The 19,889-nt window shown below is 63.4% G+C and overlaps 1 protein-coding gene and 1 long non-coding RNA gene across 2 annotated transcripts in view; one reads left to right on the top strand and one right to left on the bottom strand.

Moving 5' to 3' along the window:
* Positions 1 to 19,889, top strand: part of LOC126029691 (uncharacterized) — a 126,240-nt gene that overhangs the window by 33,369 nt on the left and 72,982 nt on the right. The window lies entirely within an intron of this gene.
* On the bottom strand, positions 980 to 17,270 carry ZBTB7A (zinc finger and BTB domain containing 7A). Its single transcript, XM_049787972.1, has 3 exons — positions 17,149 to 17,270; positions 6,633 to 7,918; positions 980 to 1,576 (listed from the first exon to the last, which is right to left on the bottom strand). The coding sequence occupies exons 2-3, from the start codon at positions 7,901 to 7,903 to the stop codon at positions 1,021 to 1,023; spliced, it is 1,827 nt and encodes a 608-aa protein (XP_049643929.1). The 5' UTR covers positions 7,904 to 7,918; positions 17,149 to 17,270; the 3' UTR covers positions 980 to 1,020.

Genomic DNA, 19,889 nt, shown 5'->3' with positions numbered 1-19,889 from the left:
GCTTCAAACTGTGGTTCCAGGGTGTCCTGCTAGGTTCTAAGTGCAGCCAGACCCCCTGGCAAGCCGCCCAGGTACCCCCCTTTTCCACTCCACTCCTGTTCCTCCATGCCCGGAAATAAATAGAATTGTGTTACGGATGTCTGGGGAGGTTTTTTTTTTGGGGGGGGGATCCCGGAGGCCACAGGCAGGAATGGGGAGGGGGTTGGTGCAGGGAGGGATGCTGGGGAGGTTATGGGGTGAGCCCCCCCCTTTAATAAGTGCCCTGAGGAAGGAGGGTGGGAGTAAGGGGGGGGTACAGGGAGATGGGGGTGAAGGGGAGAGGAAATCTTTTTAAAGTCCGCTCATAGCAGACAAGAAAAAAAAAAATCTTTTGAAATTCTCGTCTGAAAGACGTGTACAAACCAGCGCAGGGGTGGGTGAGGCGCAGGGGAGATGGGGAGGTGGCGGCCAAGGAGGGGGCCCCCACCTGCCAGCCCCCTCATGCACCCCAGAACTGGGGCCTGCCGTGTGCCTTCCCCCACCCAATCCCTACATCCAGACCAGATCCCCAGACTGGGGTGGCTGGGGCTGTTCTGAGGGTTGAAGGAAGGAGGAAGAGGAAAGGGGGGGCAGAGGCTCGGAACCCCACAAAGGGACCCGTCTAAACCTAGCCCGGCCTGGCCCAGCACCCCCAGCCCAAGGATGGGGCAGGTAGGGACGACCCCGTCGGACTCGGAAGGATGGAAAGGGGATGCCGGCAGCAGCGGCTGGGGGTGGTGAGTGGGTCTTCTGAGAAAGCGCTACCCTAGGGCCTGCAGGCGTCATATATATATATCGGCATATATATATATATATAGATATAGATATCTGTATATAGATAGATTTCGGGGGGCGGTGGGGTGCACTCACTCACACGGCCGCGCTCTGCGCGCTGGGTGTTTTAGTTTTCCATCTTTCTCAGGTTTTCGTTTGTTGTATTTGTTTGGTGTTATTTTTTTGGTGTTTTTTTTTTTTCCTGTTTGTTTTCAGGCCAGGCCAGGGTTACTCCTGGCTCTGAAGCGCCCCGGCAGCTCCCCCCGCTGCACTCGACCTGCCATCCGGGCTGGCCGGGTCGTCCTCCTCCTCGTCCTCCTCGTCCTTAAAGTGCTTTTCCTGCCCGTTGCGCTGCGCGCTCCCCGGAGCTGCAGCTGCGGGGTCGTTCCGGTGGCTGTCGGTGTCGTGGTCGTGGTCGTCGTCGTCGTCCTCGGGGGTGGCGGTGGCCGGCGGTGGCGGGGGTGGCGGCGGCGGCTGCTGGGGCGCGGGGAGCCCCGGGGGCGCCTGCTCGGGCCCCCCCAGCGTGCCGGCCACCCTCACCCGGGGCTTTCGGCCTCGGCGTGAAGGGACCCCGTTGCATCCGTCCTTCTTGAGGTGCCTGTGCAGGTGGTCGGAGCGCACGAAGGTCTTGCAGCAGCTGTCGCACTGGTAGGGCCGCAGGCCGGTGTGCACCCGCATGTGGTTCTTCAGGTCGTAGTTGTGCGCGAAGGCGGCCCCGCACTGCTGGCACAGGTAGGGCTTCTCCCCAGTGTGCTTCCTCATGTGCACCTTCAGCTTGTCCTGCCTGTGGGGACAAGGGGGAGCAGGGCAGGAGAGGGAAGGTCACCAGGGGTCAGTGTGACAGACTTGGGGGACCATATGAGATGCCGGGATCCAAACCACCATCCGTCTGTGTGCAAGGCAAATGCCCTACCTACTATACTATCTCTCCGGCCCCAGGACTTAATTTCTTACCTATGGAGGGGCCAGAGACCGAGTTTAGGGACGACAGCAGCAGGATTCTGGGATTGGCACCTCTATAGCAACCCCAGGAGGGGGCCTCACAAGCCACAAGTAACCAGCTTGGGAGTAGGGGGAGGCAGCCCAGATAAACCAAAACCAAAACCAAATCTGCTCAAGAAGCTGAAGAGTGGAGCCGGAAAGATAGGATGGAGGTATGGCATTTGCCTTGGATGCAGAAGGACAGTGGTTCGAATCCCAGCATCCCACATGGTCCCCCGTGCCTGCCAGGGGCAATTTCTGAGCATAGAGCCAGGAGGAACCCCTGAGCACTGCCCGGTGTGACCAAAACAAAACAAAAAACAAAAAAAAAAAAAAACAAAAAACAAAAAATAGCTGAAGAGTCCAAAAAACACCCACAGGGAGCAAGCAGCCTTCTGCAAAGTCCAGAGTGTCTGAAAACGGGGCACAGGGAAGAGCTAGGCATCGCTCCACAAGCCTCACAGGGCCCTCCCACCCCCTGCCCCAGGGCTGTGTACCTCCCTGGGCTGGAATCACCAGCCCCCACGCCCTTTGCATACGGTACCCCTTCTTCCCAGCCCTTCACAGCTGGCTTTGAGTTCAACCATCACCTCATGTAAGAAGCCCTCCAGGATTTGCCTCCATGGCCCCAGCCCTACACCACTGTTTGACTCTCTCCTGGATTTCAGAGTCATTACACCCCCTCCCCAGTGATTTGGGGAAAGTGATCCCGCTGGGTGTCAAGGACAGTGCCACACACACACCCCCCCCAGCTATTACCCAACTTTATAATTTGTACTGCCTTTTTTTTTTTTTTGGTTTTTGGTTTTTGGGTCACACACAGGGGTTACTCTTAGCTCTGTTCTCAGAAATCACTCCTGGCAGGCTCAGGGAACCATATGGGATGCCGGGATTCGAACCACCATCCATCATGGATCAGCTGAGTGCAAGGTAAACGCCCTACCACTGTGCTACCTCTCCAGCTCCTGTGCTGCCTTATGAAGGCGGGTATTAATTGAGGTGTCCTGCCTTACCCAAGCAGGCAGCAGGGACCTAGCTGAGATTGGGAGCCTTCGGGGGTCCCCCCAGCCAGTGCCCATCTCTACGCAGGCCATTCCAGATGGCTGCCCTAAGCCCTGGACACAGGGTTGTACCTGGATTCTATAAGGTTCCATGGGTAAAGACCATGTAGAACAAGGAACCTATATCTCTCTATGTCTAGCAGTGGTCCATTAAAGCAAGCTAAAAGTCAGGACAGGCTTGGGATCCCATGAGGGGTTGGCAGGAGACAGAGATCTGACTGTGAACCCTGACATGAGCTATGGATCTCCCAGGTTCGATCTCCAGCATCCCAAAAGGTCCCCCGAGCCGCCAGGAGCAATTTCTGAGCCAGAAGGAATCCTTAAGTACTACTGGGTGTGGCCTAAAAACACAACAAAATAAAACAAAACATAGAGCTGGAGCGGTGGTGCAGGCAGTAAGGTGTTTGCTTGCACACGCTAATCTAGGATGGACCACGGTTCAGTCCCCCAGGGACCCATAGGATCCCCCAAGCCAGGAGCAGTTTCTGAGCGTATAGCCAGAAGTAACTCCTGAGCGTCACCAGGTGTGGCCCAAAATCCCCCGAAAAAGATACTAGAAAAGAAAATAAAACAAGGCCGGAGAGATAGCACAGCGCCCTCTGCCTGGCAAGCAGCTAAATCAGGACCTAAGGTGGTTGGTTCGAATCCCGACGTCCCATATGGTCCCTCATGCCAGCCAGGAGCTATTTCTGAGCAGATAGCCAGGAGTAACCCCTGAGCAATGCCAGGTGTGGCCCCAAAAAATAAAAAAAAAAATATGGGGGCCAGAGCGATAGCAGAGCAGTAGGGCATTTTCCTTGCATGCGCCAACCACGGACAGACTCTGGTTCGATTCCTGGCATTCCATATGGTCCCCCGAGCCTGCCGGGAAAATTTTTTTTGGTTTTTGGGTCACACTCAGCAGCGCTCAGGGGTTATTCCTGGCTCTGTGCTCAGAAATCGCTCCTGACAGGCTCGGGAGACCATATGGGATGCTGGGATTTGAAACACCATCCTTCTGCATGCAAGGCAAACGCCCTACTTTCATGCTATCTCTCTGGCCCGAAGGAGAAATGTTTTGAGTGCAAAGCCAGGAGGAACCCCTGAGCACCACTGGAAGTGACAAAAAACAAAAACAAACAAACAAACAAAAAATAAAATGAAATGAAAAGGAACCAGAGTGACAGCAGGACACGTAGACAACCGAATTCAATCCCCAGCATCCTGTTGGGTCCGCGCAGGAGTAATCCCTTAGCAGAGTCAGGAGTCAGCCCAGATCACAGCTGGGTGTGGCGCCAAAACAAAACAGCCATGGATGAGCAGCAACTTTCACCCAGGCCTTTTACTTTTGAAAAAGGCAACTGCCCCTGGGGCCAGAGAGGAGACGTGGGAGCCCCAGCTTTGCAGGCAGGAGACCTGGGTTATGTGCCGAGCACCCGGGAACCCCAGCCAGGATCTGGGAGCAGCCCACGGCACTGCCGGGTGTGGTCCCCAAGTAAGAGAAAAACAAACAAAACAAGCAAACAAACAGAAGCTCTGGGATGGGGCCAGAGGGATAGCACAGCAGGGAGGGCGTTTGTCTTGCTCAACCCGCAGTCCATCAGGGTTCAATTCCGGCATCCCAGAGGGTCCCCCAAGCCTGCCAGGAGTGATTCCTGAGCAGAGCCAAAAGGAAGCCCTGAGCACCACTGGGTGTGGCCAAAAATAAAACAAAAACCTCTGGGAACCTCCTCAGATTTCTGGTCATCGGGGGCGGGGAGGATACTTTTGCCTGAAATTCTGGACTTTCTCCCACCCTGGCTTTTTCCTCCTGTACCTCACATTTGAGCCACTATGGGTCTCTTCCTACTAAACCCTTCCCCAAGTGGATGAAGAATATCTTCAGAAAGAACCGAGACACTCCTTCTCATCTGTCAGAGCCCCGGCTGCAATGCCCCCCACTCTTCCACAACAATGCTCACACCTCCCAGATCATCACCTGACTGACTCCCCACTTCTCTTCCAATTTCTTCCAAGCCCCCACCCCTCAGCTGAGGATAATTCCCCCACCCCAGCTGACCCTCCAGCCTCCTGAGTTCACAGACTCCGGCTTCTGGGACCAGCATTTAAGTAGGTAGGAGTGCACGGGCAGACAGAGCCCCCCCCTTCCCACACACCTCAGCTACTGCCCCCACCTGGACTCGAAGCCCCAATCAGGCTTCCGAGGGCCGGGAGAGAAGTGGCCGCGGGGGACTGCATGGAGGAGGCGGCACAGGAGTTTCGTCACCTCAAGCCCGGGCCTAAGCCTGGGCCTGGGCGATTATAACCCCCAGACGCCACAGGCCCTGCTTACTCAACTCTCGGGTGACTCACGGGGCCCCCAGGGGCCGGAGCCCTGAGCTGGGGGGGCGATGTTGGCCTAAGGGGTGGGGGCTGCGTGGGAGGAAGAGGCCCAGGGCCACCCCTCTCGGGGCCTCAGTTTCCCTGCTCAGCCAGGAGAGCAGAGATGGGGTGGGCATGGGGAGCCCAAAAGAACCCCAGGTTGGTCAGAATGAAACAGGGCCTCAAGAAGCGATTGGGAGAGGGGTAGCTGTGCTCCCAGGTACAAAGCTCCCACACCCATCTCAGAGAGGGGCCTGGGTACCCCCAAAACCACCAGCTGGCTTTTCTGCTCGAGGCAGGCCAACACAGCCCTTTGCCGCCAAGAGACAGATCTCCCGGGTTGAGTTCCTCCTGGATAAAGGGAAGAGGCCTGGCAAGGGTCAGCCCAATCTTGTCTCCCACCTGGGGGCCCAGTTAAATGAGACAATAGTCTCTTTCTTCAGCTTGGGTGGGGTAGGAGGGTGCCCCCCCCCAGGCTGATGCTGAATCATCCAGGCGAGCCGGCCCCTCTCCACCTGCTCGCCACCTTTGGACCCTGGCAGACAGACCCCGGGCACCTACCCTCCCCTCCCCACCCCACGGGATGGCCCAGTTCTCCCGGAAACAGTCACAGGGCCTTTGCACGGCAGACCTGCCACCCCCTCAGTCGAGACAATGCTGTCCTGGGGGGAGAGGGCTCCTGGCCTCCCTCCTCCTCCCAATGGGGCCAGCTGTATCGGGGCCCAACCAGCCCAGCCCTTTCAGACCCCAACACCTGGTGCCCTACCTAATACACAGGAAGTGTGTGCATGTGGGGTGAAGCTCATTTTGGGGCTCCCCAACCACCAGGGGAGTTACCCCAACCTGTGGCCCTTCAGGCTGGTGTACCCCCAGGACCTGCTCTTCCCCCACTGCTGTCCTGGGGGTTTAGGGGAGCAACACCAAGACCAGTTGGAAGTGCTGAGAGGGACTCGCCCATGCTCTGTTTGTTTTTGGGCCACACCTGGTGGCGCTACCCACTGACTCCCGAATGTGCTTAAGAATGACTCTCAGGGGCCAGAGAGAGGGCACAGCAGTAAGGTGTTTGCCTTGCATGTGGCCAACCCAGTTCGATTCCCGGCATCCCATGTGGGCCCCCATCCTGCCAGTGGTAATTTCTGAGTGCATAGCCAAGAGTAACCCTTGAGCACTGCCGAGTGTGGCCCAAAAACCAACCAATGATGAAGTTTAAAAAAAAAAAAAGAATGACTCTCAACTCTGTGCTCAGAGCTCAGCCCTGATCCCATGCTCAGGATCCCTCCTGGCTGTGGGCTCTGTGCTTAGGACTCACGCCTGGCTCTGCACTCCGGACTGACTCCCTCCCGATTGGACCCTAGGAACCACGAGAAAGGCCCACGGGTGGGGACCGGGCAAACCACCTGCATGCGGGGCCGACTAGCCCTCCTCCCGAAGGGCACGATGCCCCCCCACAGTGCTCACCTGGTGAAGCGAACCTTGCAGATGTTGCACTCGTAAGGCTTCTCGCCGGTGTGGGTGCGGATGTGGCGCGGCAGCTTGCCGGCGCCCTGGATGACCTTTTCGCAGATGGGGCACTTCTGGAAGGCCTTGGCGCGGATCTTCTTCTCCACCTTCTGCGACCAGGCCGGGTAAACGTCGCCGTCGTGGGCGCTGCTGAAGTATTTCAGGTAGTAGTCCACCACGCCCTTGTCGTCGGCCCTCGTCTCGTCCTCGCTATCCCCAGCCGCTGCCGCCCGCCCCACCGACGACATCATCTGCTGCAGCAGCGTGCTGGCCGCCAGCCCATCGTCGGGGCCGTCCCCATCCTCGCCATCGGCGGCGGCAGCAGAGTGGCCCGCCAACAGGCCCGGTGAGTCGCCCGACTCAGGGGCCGCCTCGGACAGCGCCACCGCCTCCTCCTCGCCGGCTCGGCCATAGTGGCCGTTCTGCGTGGGCCCCTGGAAGAGCCCCCCGACGGCCACGCTGCTGGGAGCGCCGCTGGGTGCCTCCTCATCCCTTTCGGACCACAGGCCTGGGGTGCTGTCACCCTCCTCGCCGTCCCCGGACGGGCCCCGCTCGCCAGCAGGGGGGCCCGGGCCATAGAAGTCCAGGCCATTGCACTCGCCGGCAGCCACGGCGGCGGCCACGGCCTCCTTGGTGGCGTCCAGGTCATCGTCGGAGGCGCCGAAGGCCGACCAGGGGAAGCCAGCGGCAGCGGCAGCCGCGGCCGAAGCGGGCAGGTTGTTCATGGGGTTGGTCTGGAAGAACTCGAGGTATTCCTTGGCCCGCAGCAGGTTGCGCTGGTCCAGCTGGTCCACGAGGTCGAGCTGTGCAGCATCGGTGCCTCCATCGGCCGCCAGGATCTGGCGGTCCAGCAGGTCGGCGCAGACGTGGCTCACGGCGGGGATCTCCAGCAGGCGGGCGGCGCTGAGGATGGCCCCCACGTTGGCTGTGCTCACGGTGAGCGTGGCGGTGTAGGCGAAGTCCACGAGCGCCGTGAGCGCATCGGCCGACACGAAGTCGATCTCGTACACGTTCTGCTGGTCCACCACGGCGCCTGACGTGAAGAGCTTCTTGAAGTAGCGGCTGCAGGCGGCCAGCACCGAGCGGTGTGTGGGGAACTCGCGGCCCTCGGCCAAGATCACCACGTCGCACAGCAGGCCCTGCGTGCGCTGCTCGTTGAGGCCGCTCAAGATGTCACTGCTGTGGTCCGGGAAGGGGATCCCGATGGGGCCGTCCACGCCGCCGGCCATCTTCCGCGCCGAGACCTGCCGAGGGCACGAGAGAGGTGTGAGACAGAAATGGCCTGGACTCAGTTTCCCCAGGAGACGGTGGGGCGGTGGTGGAGAGGGGCCAGCCCTGCCTCAGTTTCTCCAGATGATCAGACAGGAGATGGGGGGAGAGGGTGGTCTGGAGGGACAAAGAGAAGGAGGTGCCTCCCTGCCTCAGTTTCCCCAAGAGACAGGCCTGGAGGGCCTGGGAGAAGGAGGGTGTCTCTGCCTCAGTTTTCCCATGAGTCAGGGCTGATAAGACACTGGGTGAGGGGGCATCCTAGCTGGGTCGCCCCTTGAGATGGTGAAGAGGGGCTGCTCCTGCCTCAGTTCCCCAAATGAACAGGCAGGAGATGGGGGAGGGAAGAGTTCGAAGGGATAAAGAGAGGGAGGCAGCCCCTGCCTCAGTTTCCCCATGAGTTGGGGGTGAGGAGAACTGGGAGAAGGGGTGTCCTTGCCAAGAGATGGCTGGGAGCAGTAGAGAAAAAGCACCCTGCCTCAGTTTCTCCAGATGATCAGGCAGGAGGTGGATAATTAGAGAGACAAAGAGGAGGTACCTCTCTGCCTACCTCAGTTTCCCCAAAAGACAGGCATAGAAGGCCAGGCAGAGGAAAGGTATCCCTGCCTCAGTTTCTCTAGGGTGATCCAGCATGAAACCAAGATGAGGGTGTTCGGAGGAATGAAGAGAAGGGCCACTGTCCCCTCCTCCCCACCTCAAGTTTCTCCAGGATAATCAACCAGGTGTCAGACAGGTGATAGGGAGAGAATAAGGGCTCTCTCTCTCTCTCTCTCTCTCTCTCTCTCTCTCTCTCTCTCTCTCTCTCACACACACACACACACACACACACACACAGGGTCACTTGTACTCCCACCACCAGCAGCCTCAGAAAATGCCACACGGAGGCCAGAGCAGTAGCAAAATGGAGAGGGTGCTTGCCTTGCACAATTCCCAGCATCCCATAGGGTCCAGGGTCCCCCCTAAGCACTGCCAAGAGTGAACCCTGAGTGCACAGCCAGGAGTAACCCCTGAGCACTGCCAGCTGTGGCCCCAAAATCCAAACCAGAACCAAACAAAAACAAAAGCCAGAAAGTGCCACCCACACATCTACATCCGTGGCCCTCAATCGGGGATGGGCCAGGGGAGGGGGGGCTTAAGAAGGGACGCCACAAGGCTGCCTACGGCCACCGGCAGAAAGGAGATAGGGCCAGGACACAGGCACTCACCGGAGGGACCTATGTACAAACTCCAGTGCACAAACTTTCCTGCCTGTCTTCCCAATCCCCTGTGCCTGCAACATTGAAGTGCAGAGTGGAGAGGGACCCTCCCACAGACCCCCCCATCAACAAGCACTTGCCCAGCCCCAGGCCCTGCTTCTCGGCCTGCAGCTCCCCCAAGCCTCTGTCTGTCCGTCTACCAAATGGGCCTGGCGTGGGGGACAGGGACAGAGGACCCGGCCTGCGGGCCCACCCCCCCTTTTCCGCCTTCCCCGGGCCGTGACTCATCCGCCCACTCCAGAGCTTGAGCAACCCGCTGGCTCCGGTCCCGTCTCGGGGAGCCCCGCTGCCCCAAACCACCCAGCACAGCCCACATTCCTCGGGGCCACGTACCCAGGCAGGAGCTGGGCCCGAGACCCCGGGGATGAGCCCACGCCCAGCCTCCCTCCACGTCCCGTCCCATCTCCTTCAGGCCCTCCAGCCTGCAGGCAGGGGACCACCTAGCAGGGGCCCGTGACCGGGTCTGGGCCCAGCAGTGGCCACGCTGGGGCGGGGCCTCGGTGCCACACTTGGGTGACACCACATGTCCCAGGATTCCTCGCTCCAAGAACCGCCCTCCTCCTTCCACTCGAGATGCACCAGCTGCAGGGGGAGGGGGGGCTCCTCGGGGTGAGTGTGTGTGTCGGGGTGGGAGAGGGAGTTGGGGGGGAAACCTCTGGGCGAGATTGTGTATGTCCATATTGTGTGTGTGTGTGCATGATGTGTGTCTGGGGGAAGTCAGGGGCCTCTGAGCGAGGTGTGTGTGTTCATGTTATGTGTGTGTAATGCGTGTGTTTGTGTGTTTGCTCAGATGTGCCTGCTGGGAGCCAGGGGAGTCCCCGCCCCTTCCCCGGCCACCTCCCAGGAGCCCCCGAGGGTGGTGCCCGCCCCCACCAGCACCACCATCTGCCGTCTGGCCTGGAGCCCCGGGGAACGAGTGGGCAGCTGGAACGGTGGATAAGAGGAGCCTCAGCCCCCGGCCCCCAGCCCCAGAACCCACGCCCAAGAGGACCACTCCGGGGGTCCCCCGGGCCTCTCCCAGCACAGGCTCGGAGAAAGGCCAGCCAGATGGCTTAGCCCCACAGCGCTCTAGCACTAGGTCTCGCCAAGGCTGGGCTGGGCCTGAGTTCTGGTCCTAACCCGAACCCTGATCTAACACGCTAACCCCCCATGCCATACTCTGGAGACCCTCCTGGCCTGCAGCCCTGCCTAGGAAGGTGCAAGCCCAGAAAAAGCCTCTGGAGGAGGGTCAGGGAGACAGTACTGTGGGGAGGGTACTTGTTTGCACCAGGGTGGCCCAGGTTCGATCCCTGGCATCCCATAGGATAAGGTCCCCTTAGCACCACAAGGAGTGATCTTTGAGCACAGAGCCAGGTGTGGCCCCATGTATCTAAGAAAGAGGGGGACAGAGTGATAACATAGAGGGTAGGACGTTTGCCTTGCACGTGGCCAATCCAGGTTTGATCCTTGGCATACCACAGGGTCCCTAGAGCCTGGCAGGAATAATTTCAGAGCACAGAGCCAGGAGTAACCCCTGAGTTCTGAGTTCTGCCGGGTGTGGCCTAAAAAAACCAAAAACTTGGGGGAGAGCCAGAGCAAGAGCACAGCGGAGAGGGTGTTTGTGTGCCTTGCCCACAGCCAACCTGGGTTCGATCCCCAACAATGCACAGAATCCCCAGGAACCTGACAGAAATAATTCCTGAATGCAGAGTCAGAAGTCACCCCTGCGCATCAGCGACCAGGTATGGCTGGAAAAAAGGAACAAAAATTCTTTAAAAAGAAAGCAAAAGCATTTGAGGCCTAGGTGAGAACCCCAAAGCAAGCCCAGAACCACGCATGGGGTTTGGGGCCCACGGCACCCAGCAAGGCCGCCACCCCTCAACCGTGTCCGGGAAGACACCTCCACAGGACCGTCTCGGGGACACACGCCACCTGCCAGCCAGGCCCAGTCATGGTCCCCACCCAGGCCTTGGGGGACACCCTGGGAAGGGCGAGGTGGGGTGCAGGCAGGTGGTAAGCAGTGCCCCCTTAGGAGAAGGGTGTGGGCCCACCTCTCCAGGACAGCCAGGGGTACCCTTCACTTAAGGCAGCCCTGGAAATGGGGGGTCATGCTGGCCGGGGTCCAGGCTCGGGCCCACACCCCCCCACACCCCCAGCTGCCTTTCCTCACAGCCCCGCCCTCCGTGGGATTTCCGGGGAGCTGCGTGCTGACTTGGCGGCCGAGGGGCAGGCCCTGGCAGGCCCCTCCTGGACTGGAGGTGGGGCACCCTTCTCTCTCCCTCAGGCAGCTCCCAGGAACCCCCTCTGCTCCCCAACGGGCGATTCCCCTTCAACCGCCGGCCTCCCCAAACCATGGGCGCACAGTAGGGGCGCAGCAGGGACCAAAGAACAAGGCGCCCACACCTGGCCACACCCGTGTGGGGAGACCAGCCGGTCCCACCTCTGCCCAGGCAGGGTCACTCTGCAGCCGCCTCCCGTCTGCCTGCCCGCGCCCCACCTTCCTGCCAGCCAGGGTGTCTCAGAAAGGCTGCAAGAGAAGTCAGACAGGCCAGTAAGGAAGCACTGAGCTGAAGGGCCCCTCACTGTACAGGCCACCCCAGCCTGGATGGGCATTTGGGGGTGATTCCAGCATTAATCACAGCAGCAAGCAGCCTCCCCGCTACATGCACCCTGGGTGGGCGTCTTGGGGAGACACAGAGCAATAATGAGCTCAGACAAGGACCTTGGGGAGGAGCACTATATGTAGGCACAGGAGGTCCCGGGTTCGAGCCCCACCACGCATGGTTTCCAAGTCCCTAAAATGTGACCTTGCAGGGGTCCACTGGGGAGGTGACTGAGGTTGCTCTAGGCTGGACACACCCTGCCCCCTCCTGCGCTGCCTCTCCTCAACCTCCCATACACCCCCCAAAACACACAGTGGTGGTGGGGAAAACATCTCAGTCCTTGCCCAACCTCCCCTTGGCACAGGTGGCGAGGAGAGCTGGCCCAGAGAGGGTGGGCGGCCCGTCCAAGGTCACACAGCAAGTGGAAGCACAGGTGCTGCTGCCAGGCCCCCGCCCCGCCGCCCCCGCCCCTTCCCAGCCTTGCATTGGGCAAGGTTGGCCCCGCCGGGTTACCCCGCCCTGACCTGGTGCCAATCTGTGCCTGGCCCTGGTCCCCGAACTGAACTGGGGTTTAATGGGACAGGAATGTGGCGACCCAACCAGCCCATGGGGTGGCGGGGTGACGGGGGTACCCAGGGGCCCAGTCCAGCTCAGCCCAGGGCCATTTCCCAGAGCCCATTATTGCCTGAAGTGGGGAGGGGCTTCCTGCCAGGGGGGCCTTAAAGGGCCAAAGGCAGGAAGGCTGTGAGGGAAGTGGGGGGTGAGGGGGACGGACTGTGGTCATGGGGATCCCGTCTGGCCACCACAAACCCTCAGCTCCAACTCCCCCTCCTTCCTCCTGACTCCCATGTTTCCAGAGCTCCTGAGCACTGCTGCAAGGATGAGCGTCCCATGGCAGGAGGCAAGCAAGTCAGGCCCAAGGCCCAAGGCCCAGGTGTGGGTGTGGGTCGTGGGGGTGAGGTTGCTTCCTCCCTGCCCCGAGGGTGGCTCCCACCTGCAGTCCCCACACACCTGCACCCTGCGCCGCCCCTGCCACTCCACCGCACTGCCAGCCCTGGCAGGTGGAGAACTGGGCCTACACAAAGGGGCACTGGGGGCCCCCAGGGTGCTGAGCCCACAAATCCGGGGCCGTCTCCTCCCTTCCCCTCGTCATGCTGCTGGGGGGTGGGACCGGGTCTTGTTTTCCAGTCAAACCAGAAAGGCATGGGGGGTGGGGGGTATGGGCTGGGACTGGCCATACCCACAGGCTGCTGCTGGGGGGGGGGGGGACATGGGACAGAGCTGGGCAACTGTTTGGGAAAGAGAGGGAGACAGGGAGGGTGCACCCCCTCAAGGTAGCAGGGGGCCAAGAGAGGTTGTACAGGCTCACTTGGGACGCAGACCTGGCGAATGGCTGCATCCTGCCCGCCCATGCCCTCCTGCCTGTGTGGGCCCTTTCTGCCCACCTCCCTACTGCCACCCCCCCCCCCCGGGCACCAGCAAGGACCTAGCCCCCTCCCGAGGCCTTAGACCTGTCCTTTCTCCAGGAGTGAGTGTCCCAGGGGTCAGCACAGGGGACGCACGTACAACCTCATGACCTGGCCCAGGTGGCCCTGGGTGGAGGCCAGAGCTGGGCTGAACCCCGGAACACCCCCACCCAGCCCATCCCTCTGGTCCCCCGCGGGGGCCACTACCACTGGTGACAGGTGGGGGGGGTGTGCCAGGAGCCGGGACAGGCTCGGCAGGGCCTCCGTGGCCTGAGCTGACCCAGGCAGGCGCTGTCGTGGCCTGCAGCAGACCCAACCTCAGGGGCCAAGTGGGGGGCTTGGGGAGTGGCTCCTGAAACCCCTGTATCCTAGGGGCCAAGGGGACAGAGATGGCAGGTGAAGGAGGGTATGCACACAGGGGACACATCCTAGGTTCGTGCTGTGTGACCTTGGCACCCTATGGCCCTCTCTGGACCACCTCAGCCTCTGCTCTGTGCCAGGCACTTCCTGAGGCTGCTGGTGGTGGTGGGACGGCACTTGCTGTGGCTGACAGGTGCTCTCAGTCACAGCACCCCTGGGGTGGGCAGGTGTCTCTCGGTGGGGACTCGGGCCTGGGGGACGATGAGGTCACAGAGTGACAGGGAGGACCCCCCCCCCCACATACAACATGACCTTGAGCTGCTCAGTGTTTAGGAGGGGACTTTGGCTAGTCCTCAAGGGGCCACTTGGGAAGGGAGGGACAGAAGGGGAGAGGACGCTAGAGGTAGCCAGGAGAGGAGACACGGAGGCCCCCCCCAAGGAAGGAGCCAGAAACAAACTGCTGCCGGGTGCGAGTGACTAGGCCTGCCTCAGTTTCCCCAGCAGAGAAACCTATGGCTTGCAGCTAGGCCCTCTGGCTGGGCTGCCTTCCTCCGCGGTGAGGGGGTGCCGGAGTGAGGGGTGGGGGAGGTTGGGGAGCTTCAGCTTCAGGACACCCCAGGACGCTGACTGGTCACCCCCTCAGCCAATGGGAACGGAATAACGCAGACAAACCGCCCTACCCCCCCCCAAAGTGACCCACGAATTAAAATTTCAGAATGCAGGTGTCTCTTCTTTCCCTCGCAGAGAGAGACAGGAGAGAGAGGGATGAGGGTTCCAGGCTGGGGCCCCAGGGCACCCCCCTTCCCTTCCTTCCCCTAGGCTCCGTCTCCAAAGCGATGGCTGTAAACAGAGCCCCGGGCCCAGCCCCACTGGGGGGGTAGGTGGCCCTAGAGGGGGAGGGTGAAATGCCCAGGGCCAGGGCGCCCCAGGAGGAAGGGGCGACCTCTCCCTAAACCAGCTCTGCCAATAGGAAGTGCAGGCGGGGGGCGGAGGGGACCGGAGGGGAGGGCCCCCCCAGTGTGGGAGCGAGCCGGCAGGGCGCAGGGTGACGCCCTGGCACGGTTGGGGAGGGGGGAGGCTGACATGGAATCCGGACGACCGGCCGGCCGCGCTGGGCGCTGGGCTCTGGGCTCGGCTCAGCTCTGCAAGGCCAGGCCAGGCCAGGCCAGGCCAGGCCGGCAGCTGGCAGGCCGAGAGAGTGGGGGGTGGTGGGTGACGGGGAGCAGCCAACCTCCAGGCGGGCCCAGCCTGGCACCCATGGGTGAGCCGGGGAGGGGGGCACCAGCAGCTCGGCTCTCACTTCCGCCTTGTCGACGGGCGCCCCCCTTGCACCCCACCCCACCAGCACCCCCAAACCGGCCCAGCCCGAAGGCTCCTTGCTGCGTGCCCCCCAAAAAAAACAGTGCAAAGAGGGTGGGGAGGGGGTGCCCCGAAAACGCGCACAAGGCCCTGCTGGCACAGGGGCGCACGGGAGAGAGGGGTCACGGGGACGGCGAAGAGGGGTGCGGGGTGCCCCAGCCTCGCCAGCTTGCACAGGGCGCGCGGCTGGGGGAGGGCAGGGCCCGGTTCCCCCCTCAACCCGGGGCCAGCTGGGGTGGGGGGGAGCCCGGATCCCCCTCCCCAAAAAGCCACCGCGCACCCTCTTCCCGGCCCGGACTCCGGGTTCGCACGTGGTGGTGGTGGTGGTGGAGGCGGCGGCGTCAAGGGGAAGGAGAGAGAGAGATATGGGGGGGAAGCGGGGCTGGGGGTGGGGGTCGGGGTCACGCGCCCGGGGGGGGGCGAGCGATCGGGGGGCTGAGCCGCGTCCTCCTGCTCCCCGAAAGCCGCCCGGCTGGGCGAGGGCACAGAGGGGCCAGGCGCGGGCCCCCAGCACCCACCCACCCACCACCCACCCAGGGCGGCCGGGCCCGGGCCGGGCTGAGTCAGGGCCGGGGCGGGCGGGCGCAGGAAGCGGCCCCCCGTCTTGTGATCCCGGCTCCCCCGCGCGGCACCCCGAAGCCGCGGCCTCTCCCGCCGCCGCCAAGGGTCCTACCTGGCTGGCGGGCGGCGGCGGCGGCGAAGGGGGCCCGGCCCCGGGGACGGCGACGGGGGCGCGGGCGGCGGCGGCGGCTGCGGGGCTGGCTGGCGCTGGCTCGCTCGGAGCGCTCGGCGGGGCCGGGAGGCGGCAGCGAGCCTGGCCCCGCGCCACCCCCCGCCGGCGGCGGCCAATCCCCACCCGGGCCGGGCTGGGCCGGGGGGAGGGCGATGCAAATTACCCCGGATCTGGGTCCGCCTCCCCCGAGCCCGGCCCGGGCCTGAGCGCGGGCTAGGCCGCGCATCCCCGGGCTCGCGTGAGCGCGAGGCCGCCGGGGGGCGCTTGCAGCCGGGCACGGCGGGCGGGCGGGCGGGCGGGTGGGTCGGTGGACGGGGGCGGGGGTGACAGCGCGCGCCCCGGGCCCTGGGGGGGGCACCGCAAGCCCCGGGGGTCGGGGTGGGGGGCGGGGGACGGTTACACAACACGGCCAGGCGGGGAGGGGCCCCGGGGCGGGGAGGGGGCCGGCCCGCGGGCCGCGCAGCCGGAAGCCGGGCAGCAGCCACCGGCCCCCCGGCGAAGGGAAGCCCGGCTCTCGAGCCCCGCCCCTGCAACACCAAGCCCCGCCCCGCTTCCGCCGCCCGCGCGCGCCTATTGGTCCGCCGCGCCGCCCGCGCGCCCCTATTGGCCCTTCGAGGCGTCTCTCAACGCCCCTCCTTCTCGGAGCCCCGCCCCGCGCGCGGCGCATTCTGGGCCTTGTAGTTCCCCTCGCCTTCCGCCGGCCCGCAAGCCGGGCTCGTGGGAACTACAAGACCCACCCGCCGCGGCTCCGTGGAACTACAAGACCCAGCGTGCCCCGCGGCTGCGCACGCGCGCGCGCTCGCGCTCGCTCACCCACCCGGTCGGACACTTCCACCCCTTTCCCTCCCTCTCCCTCTCCAGCCCCCTCCCCTCCCCCTCCCCCCCTTCCCCGGCGCCATCCCCCCACGGAGCTCGTCGGCTCGGCCAACTCCGACGTAGGCAACGCAGCACCCCCACAGCGGGGCCCAGCCCCCCCCAAAGCGGGGTGACCGGGGAGGGGGGGTCCCCCACTTGCAAACTTAACACGCGACGCGCCCCCCATCAGCCCCGCTTCCCCTCCCCCGCGCGCCCCCGGGAATCCCGGGAACCCCGAAACGCCGCAGCACCCCGAAAGAGAAGCGAGCGATCGAGCGATCGGAGGCGAGGAGAGCGGGGCTGGCAGGCGGCACTTCGCCCCCCGGATCTCTCCATCTCGCTCCCCTGTGTTTTTCCTCCCCCCCCCTCCGGGCGGTGCCCCCAACCCCGAGTCCTGTTCTGGGGCTGCACCAGGGAGCGTCCTCCGTCCGGGCAGCTGCCGAGCCACCCCGCGTGTCCTCATCGCAAACTTGCTGAGCAGCCCCGGGAAGGGGAGACGCCGAGGGAGACGGTGGGCGCAGCGGGGTCCCCCCCCAGGGCCCGCCCTGCCCTGCCCTGCACCCCGTCTCGCGCCCCCGAGCCAGTCCAGCGACTCACCTCCGGGGCCGGGGCCGGGCCGGGGCCCGGGCTTGGTCGCGATCGAGAGCCGCTGCTGCTGCTGCTGCCGCTGCCGCCTCCGTCCGCTGCCCGGCGGCGGGGTCCGGGTCTCCCCCACTCGCTCTCCCGGCGGCGTCACGGCCCCTCGTCTCGGGCGAGTCCGGGAGCGCCGAGGCCCCGGGTGATGCTGCGCTCGCTGCCCTCCGCCGCGCTGCGCTGCGCTCCCCTTCCCTCCGCTTCCCTTCCCTTCCCTCCCCGTCCCTTCCTGGCGGCTCCCGGGGCGCAGGGGTCCTCCCTCGTCTTAAAGGTGCCGCCGCGGCCGCCGGCCCCCCACCCCACCCCACCCGCCCCACCCGCCCCGCGCGCCCCACGCCCGGGCCTCCCCGCGCGCCTCCGGAGGGAGGCCAGAACAGGCTGGGCAGGTCGGGCCGAGCCTCCCGCGGGGCTGCCGGGCAGCGCGCGCCGTGCGCCCCGGGGACGAGCGCTCCGATCGGGAGGGAAGGAAGGAAGGAAGGAAGGAGAGAGAGAGAGACGGGGAGACGGGGACACGGGGAGGGTCTGGGTGGCTAGCCGGAGGGCTGATGGCTTGGGCAAGTTCGGGGTGCACGGCGGGCGGGGCCTGGCCTGGGGGGGTCCGGCTCTCCCACCCCCCCAACTCCTCTCCGGGGCACCCCCTCCTCCCCTGACCTCTCTGCGCCTCCGCGCGGCGCCGTGCCAGCTTGCCAGCTTATCTTGGCCCCAGAGCTCCCCGGGGCGCACGCGGGAGAGGGGAGCTGGGGGGCCCCCCGGGGTGGGGTGCGGTGGGGTGGGGTGGAGAGGGGGGTGGGAAGCTACAGATAAACAGGCCCCCAGCAGTCTGAACAGGCTGGGCTCCCAGAGAGGGGTGCTGCTGGAATGGGGGGGGATATCCCCTTGCACCCTTCTATCCCTGCGCCCCTGGCAGGCTTTGCCCTCCCTCACCCCCGAAGCCCCTGGGCCTGGTTCTGGTGGTGCAATCGTGGTAGCTGGATGGGGCCCCTGCTGCAGGGGTGCTTGGGGAGCTAAGTGGGGTCAGGAGGGATAGGTGGGCACCCCCTCTCTAGAGCGCCTGCCTCAGTTTACCCACTTGACCCAGCCCGGGCAGGAGCTAGGCCCAGCTAGGAGTTGGGGAGGAGGGTGCAAGGTGCCCAGTTGGGATTGAAGGGGGTGTCCGGGCCTGTCCGATATAGCGGGGTGGTGGGATCTGCGCTCCTCCAGGGCTCCAGGGTTCCCCCCCACCCCACAAATGCAAAAACTGCCAACCTGCCGGGCCCGGATTATATAAAGGAGTCAGGAGTCGCCCCGCCGAGCCGAGCCTAGCCTCCACCCGCCCCGCAGCGCCAGGGGCGTCAGCAGGGGGGGAAGGGGTTGGCGAGGGGGCGGGCGGGGCGCTTGTTTTCCCGGCTCGCCGAGTTCCCCCACCCAGCGGCGGTGGAGGGCCCCCCTTCGCGGGGCGGGCCTGGAGGTTTGGGGAGGCGTTAGGGGGTACCCTGGGGAGGGGACACCCATCCCAAGCGCGTCTCCCCGAGATGCCAGGGTCAGTGGGATGAGCCCCAGTGGGGAAAAGGGGAGACTCAATGCAAGGGGGTTTCTATTGGAAGGGGGGAAATATTTTTTATTTTTATTTTATTTTTGAATTTTTTTCCTCTCCCCTGTCCAAGTCTCCCATTTCCTCCCCCCAGACCGTGCAACGAGGTCCCCTAGGTGGGGGACAGGGGAAAGGGACCACAGGATGGTTATGGCCCATCATGGCCCAGACCGTGATCTGTCGCCTGTTTATGGCAACAGACCGCACTTTCCGTCCCCCCAACCCCCCTGCTAAAGTCCCAACTTGCACCCGCGCTCTGGGCCTCAGTTTCCCCTTCTTTTTCACCCCCGACGCAGGCTGGTACCTGTTTTGCGTAGCGCTAGCAAGAGGAGGCGGGCTCCCTGTGCGCACCGCTGTTTATGGGGTACTTAAAACCTGCCAGACTTCTGAATAGAGATGCAAATGTCTTTGGGCCCCCCTAACTTGCTGGCGGTCCAGGCTGCAAAGACACAGCGCTCAGGTGATGGGGGATCCCCTGGTTGTCTGGACAAACACACACACACACCCCAGCCCACACGGATTAAAAGCGCCCTTCTACTAGCTGAGGGGCTGAATGACCTCCAGCCATGAGGATCGAACCGGCCAGGAGAAGCCCAAGGCTGCCCGAGACCTGAAACCAGCTCCCCTGCTGGCGTTAGGAAAGGACTGTGGGTTCGGGGTGAAAGTGGAACCCCCCCCCCAGGACTTTGTTCTCAGGGACCTGTCCCGATATGCACTTTCTTTCTTCCTTAAGCCGGCCTGTCTGTCTCTTGCTAGTCCCAACGCTTTGCTTTGAACCCTGTTACAGCTCCAGATTCCAACTCCCGGTTCCTGTGGATAAAGCAAAGCTTGGGGGAGGGGGGGCTCTTTGCAAAAGAACCACGCCTGGGGGGCCCAGGAAGGGGCACTGGGGAAGAAGGGGCACTCCCAACTCCACTCACTGAGCCAAGTTGAGGTCCCCACCACCACCACCCAGCCTGAAATCTCTTGCGCCTTGTTTCTTTGCCATAATTACTTGACCTAGAAAAAAAATAATAAAGAGAAACATATTTGAACTTGGGGTACAGTGCAACGAGATGACTCCTCCCAGAATAGATTTAAGTGCCTGGAAGTTTGTTGTTGTTGTTGTTTTTGCTTTGGGGCTACACACACCCAA

Source organism: Suncus etruscus, chromosome 15 (assembly GCF_024139225.1).
Source record: "Suncus etruscus isolate mSunEtr1 chromosome 15, mSunEtr1.pri.cur, whole genome shotgun sequence".
NCBI classification, from domain to species: domain Eukaryota; kingdom Metazoa; phylum Chordata; class Mammalia; order Eulipotyphla; family Soricidae; genus Suncus; species Suncus etruscus.
The sequence above is the reverse complement of the archived record's forward strand: the minus strand, read 5'-3'. Positions and strand labels throughout refer to the sequence as shown.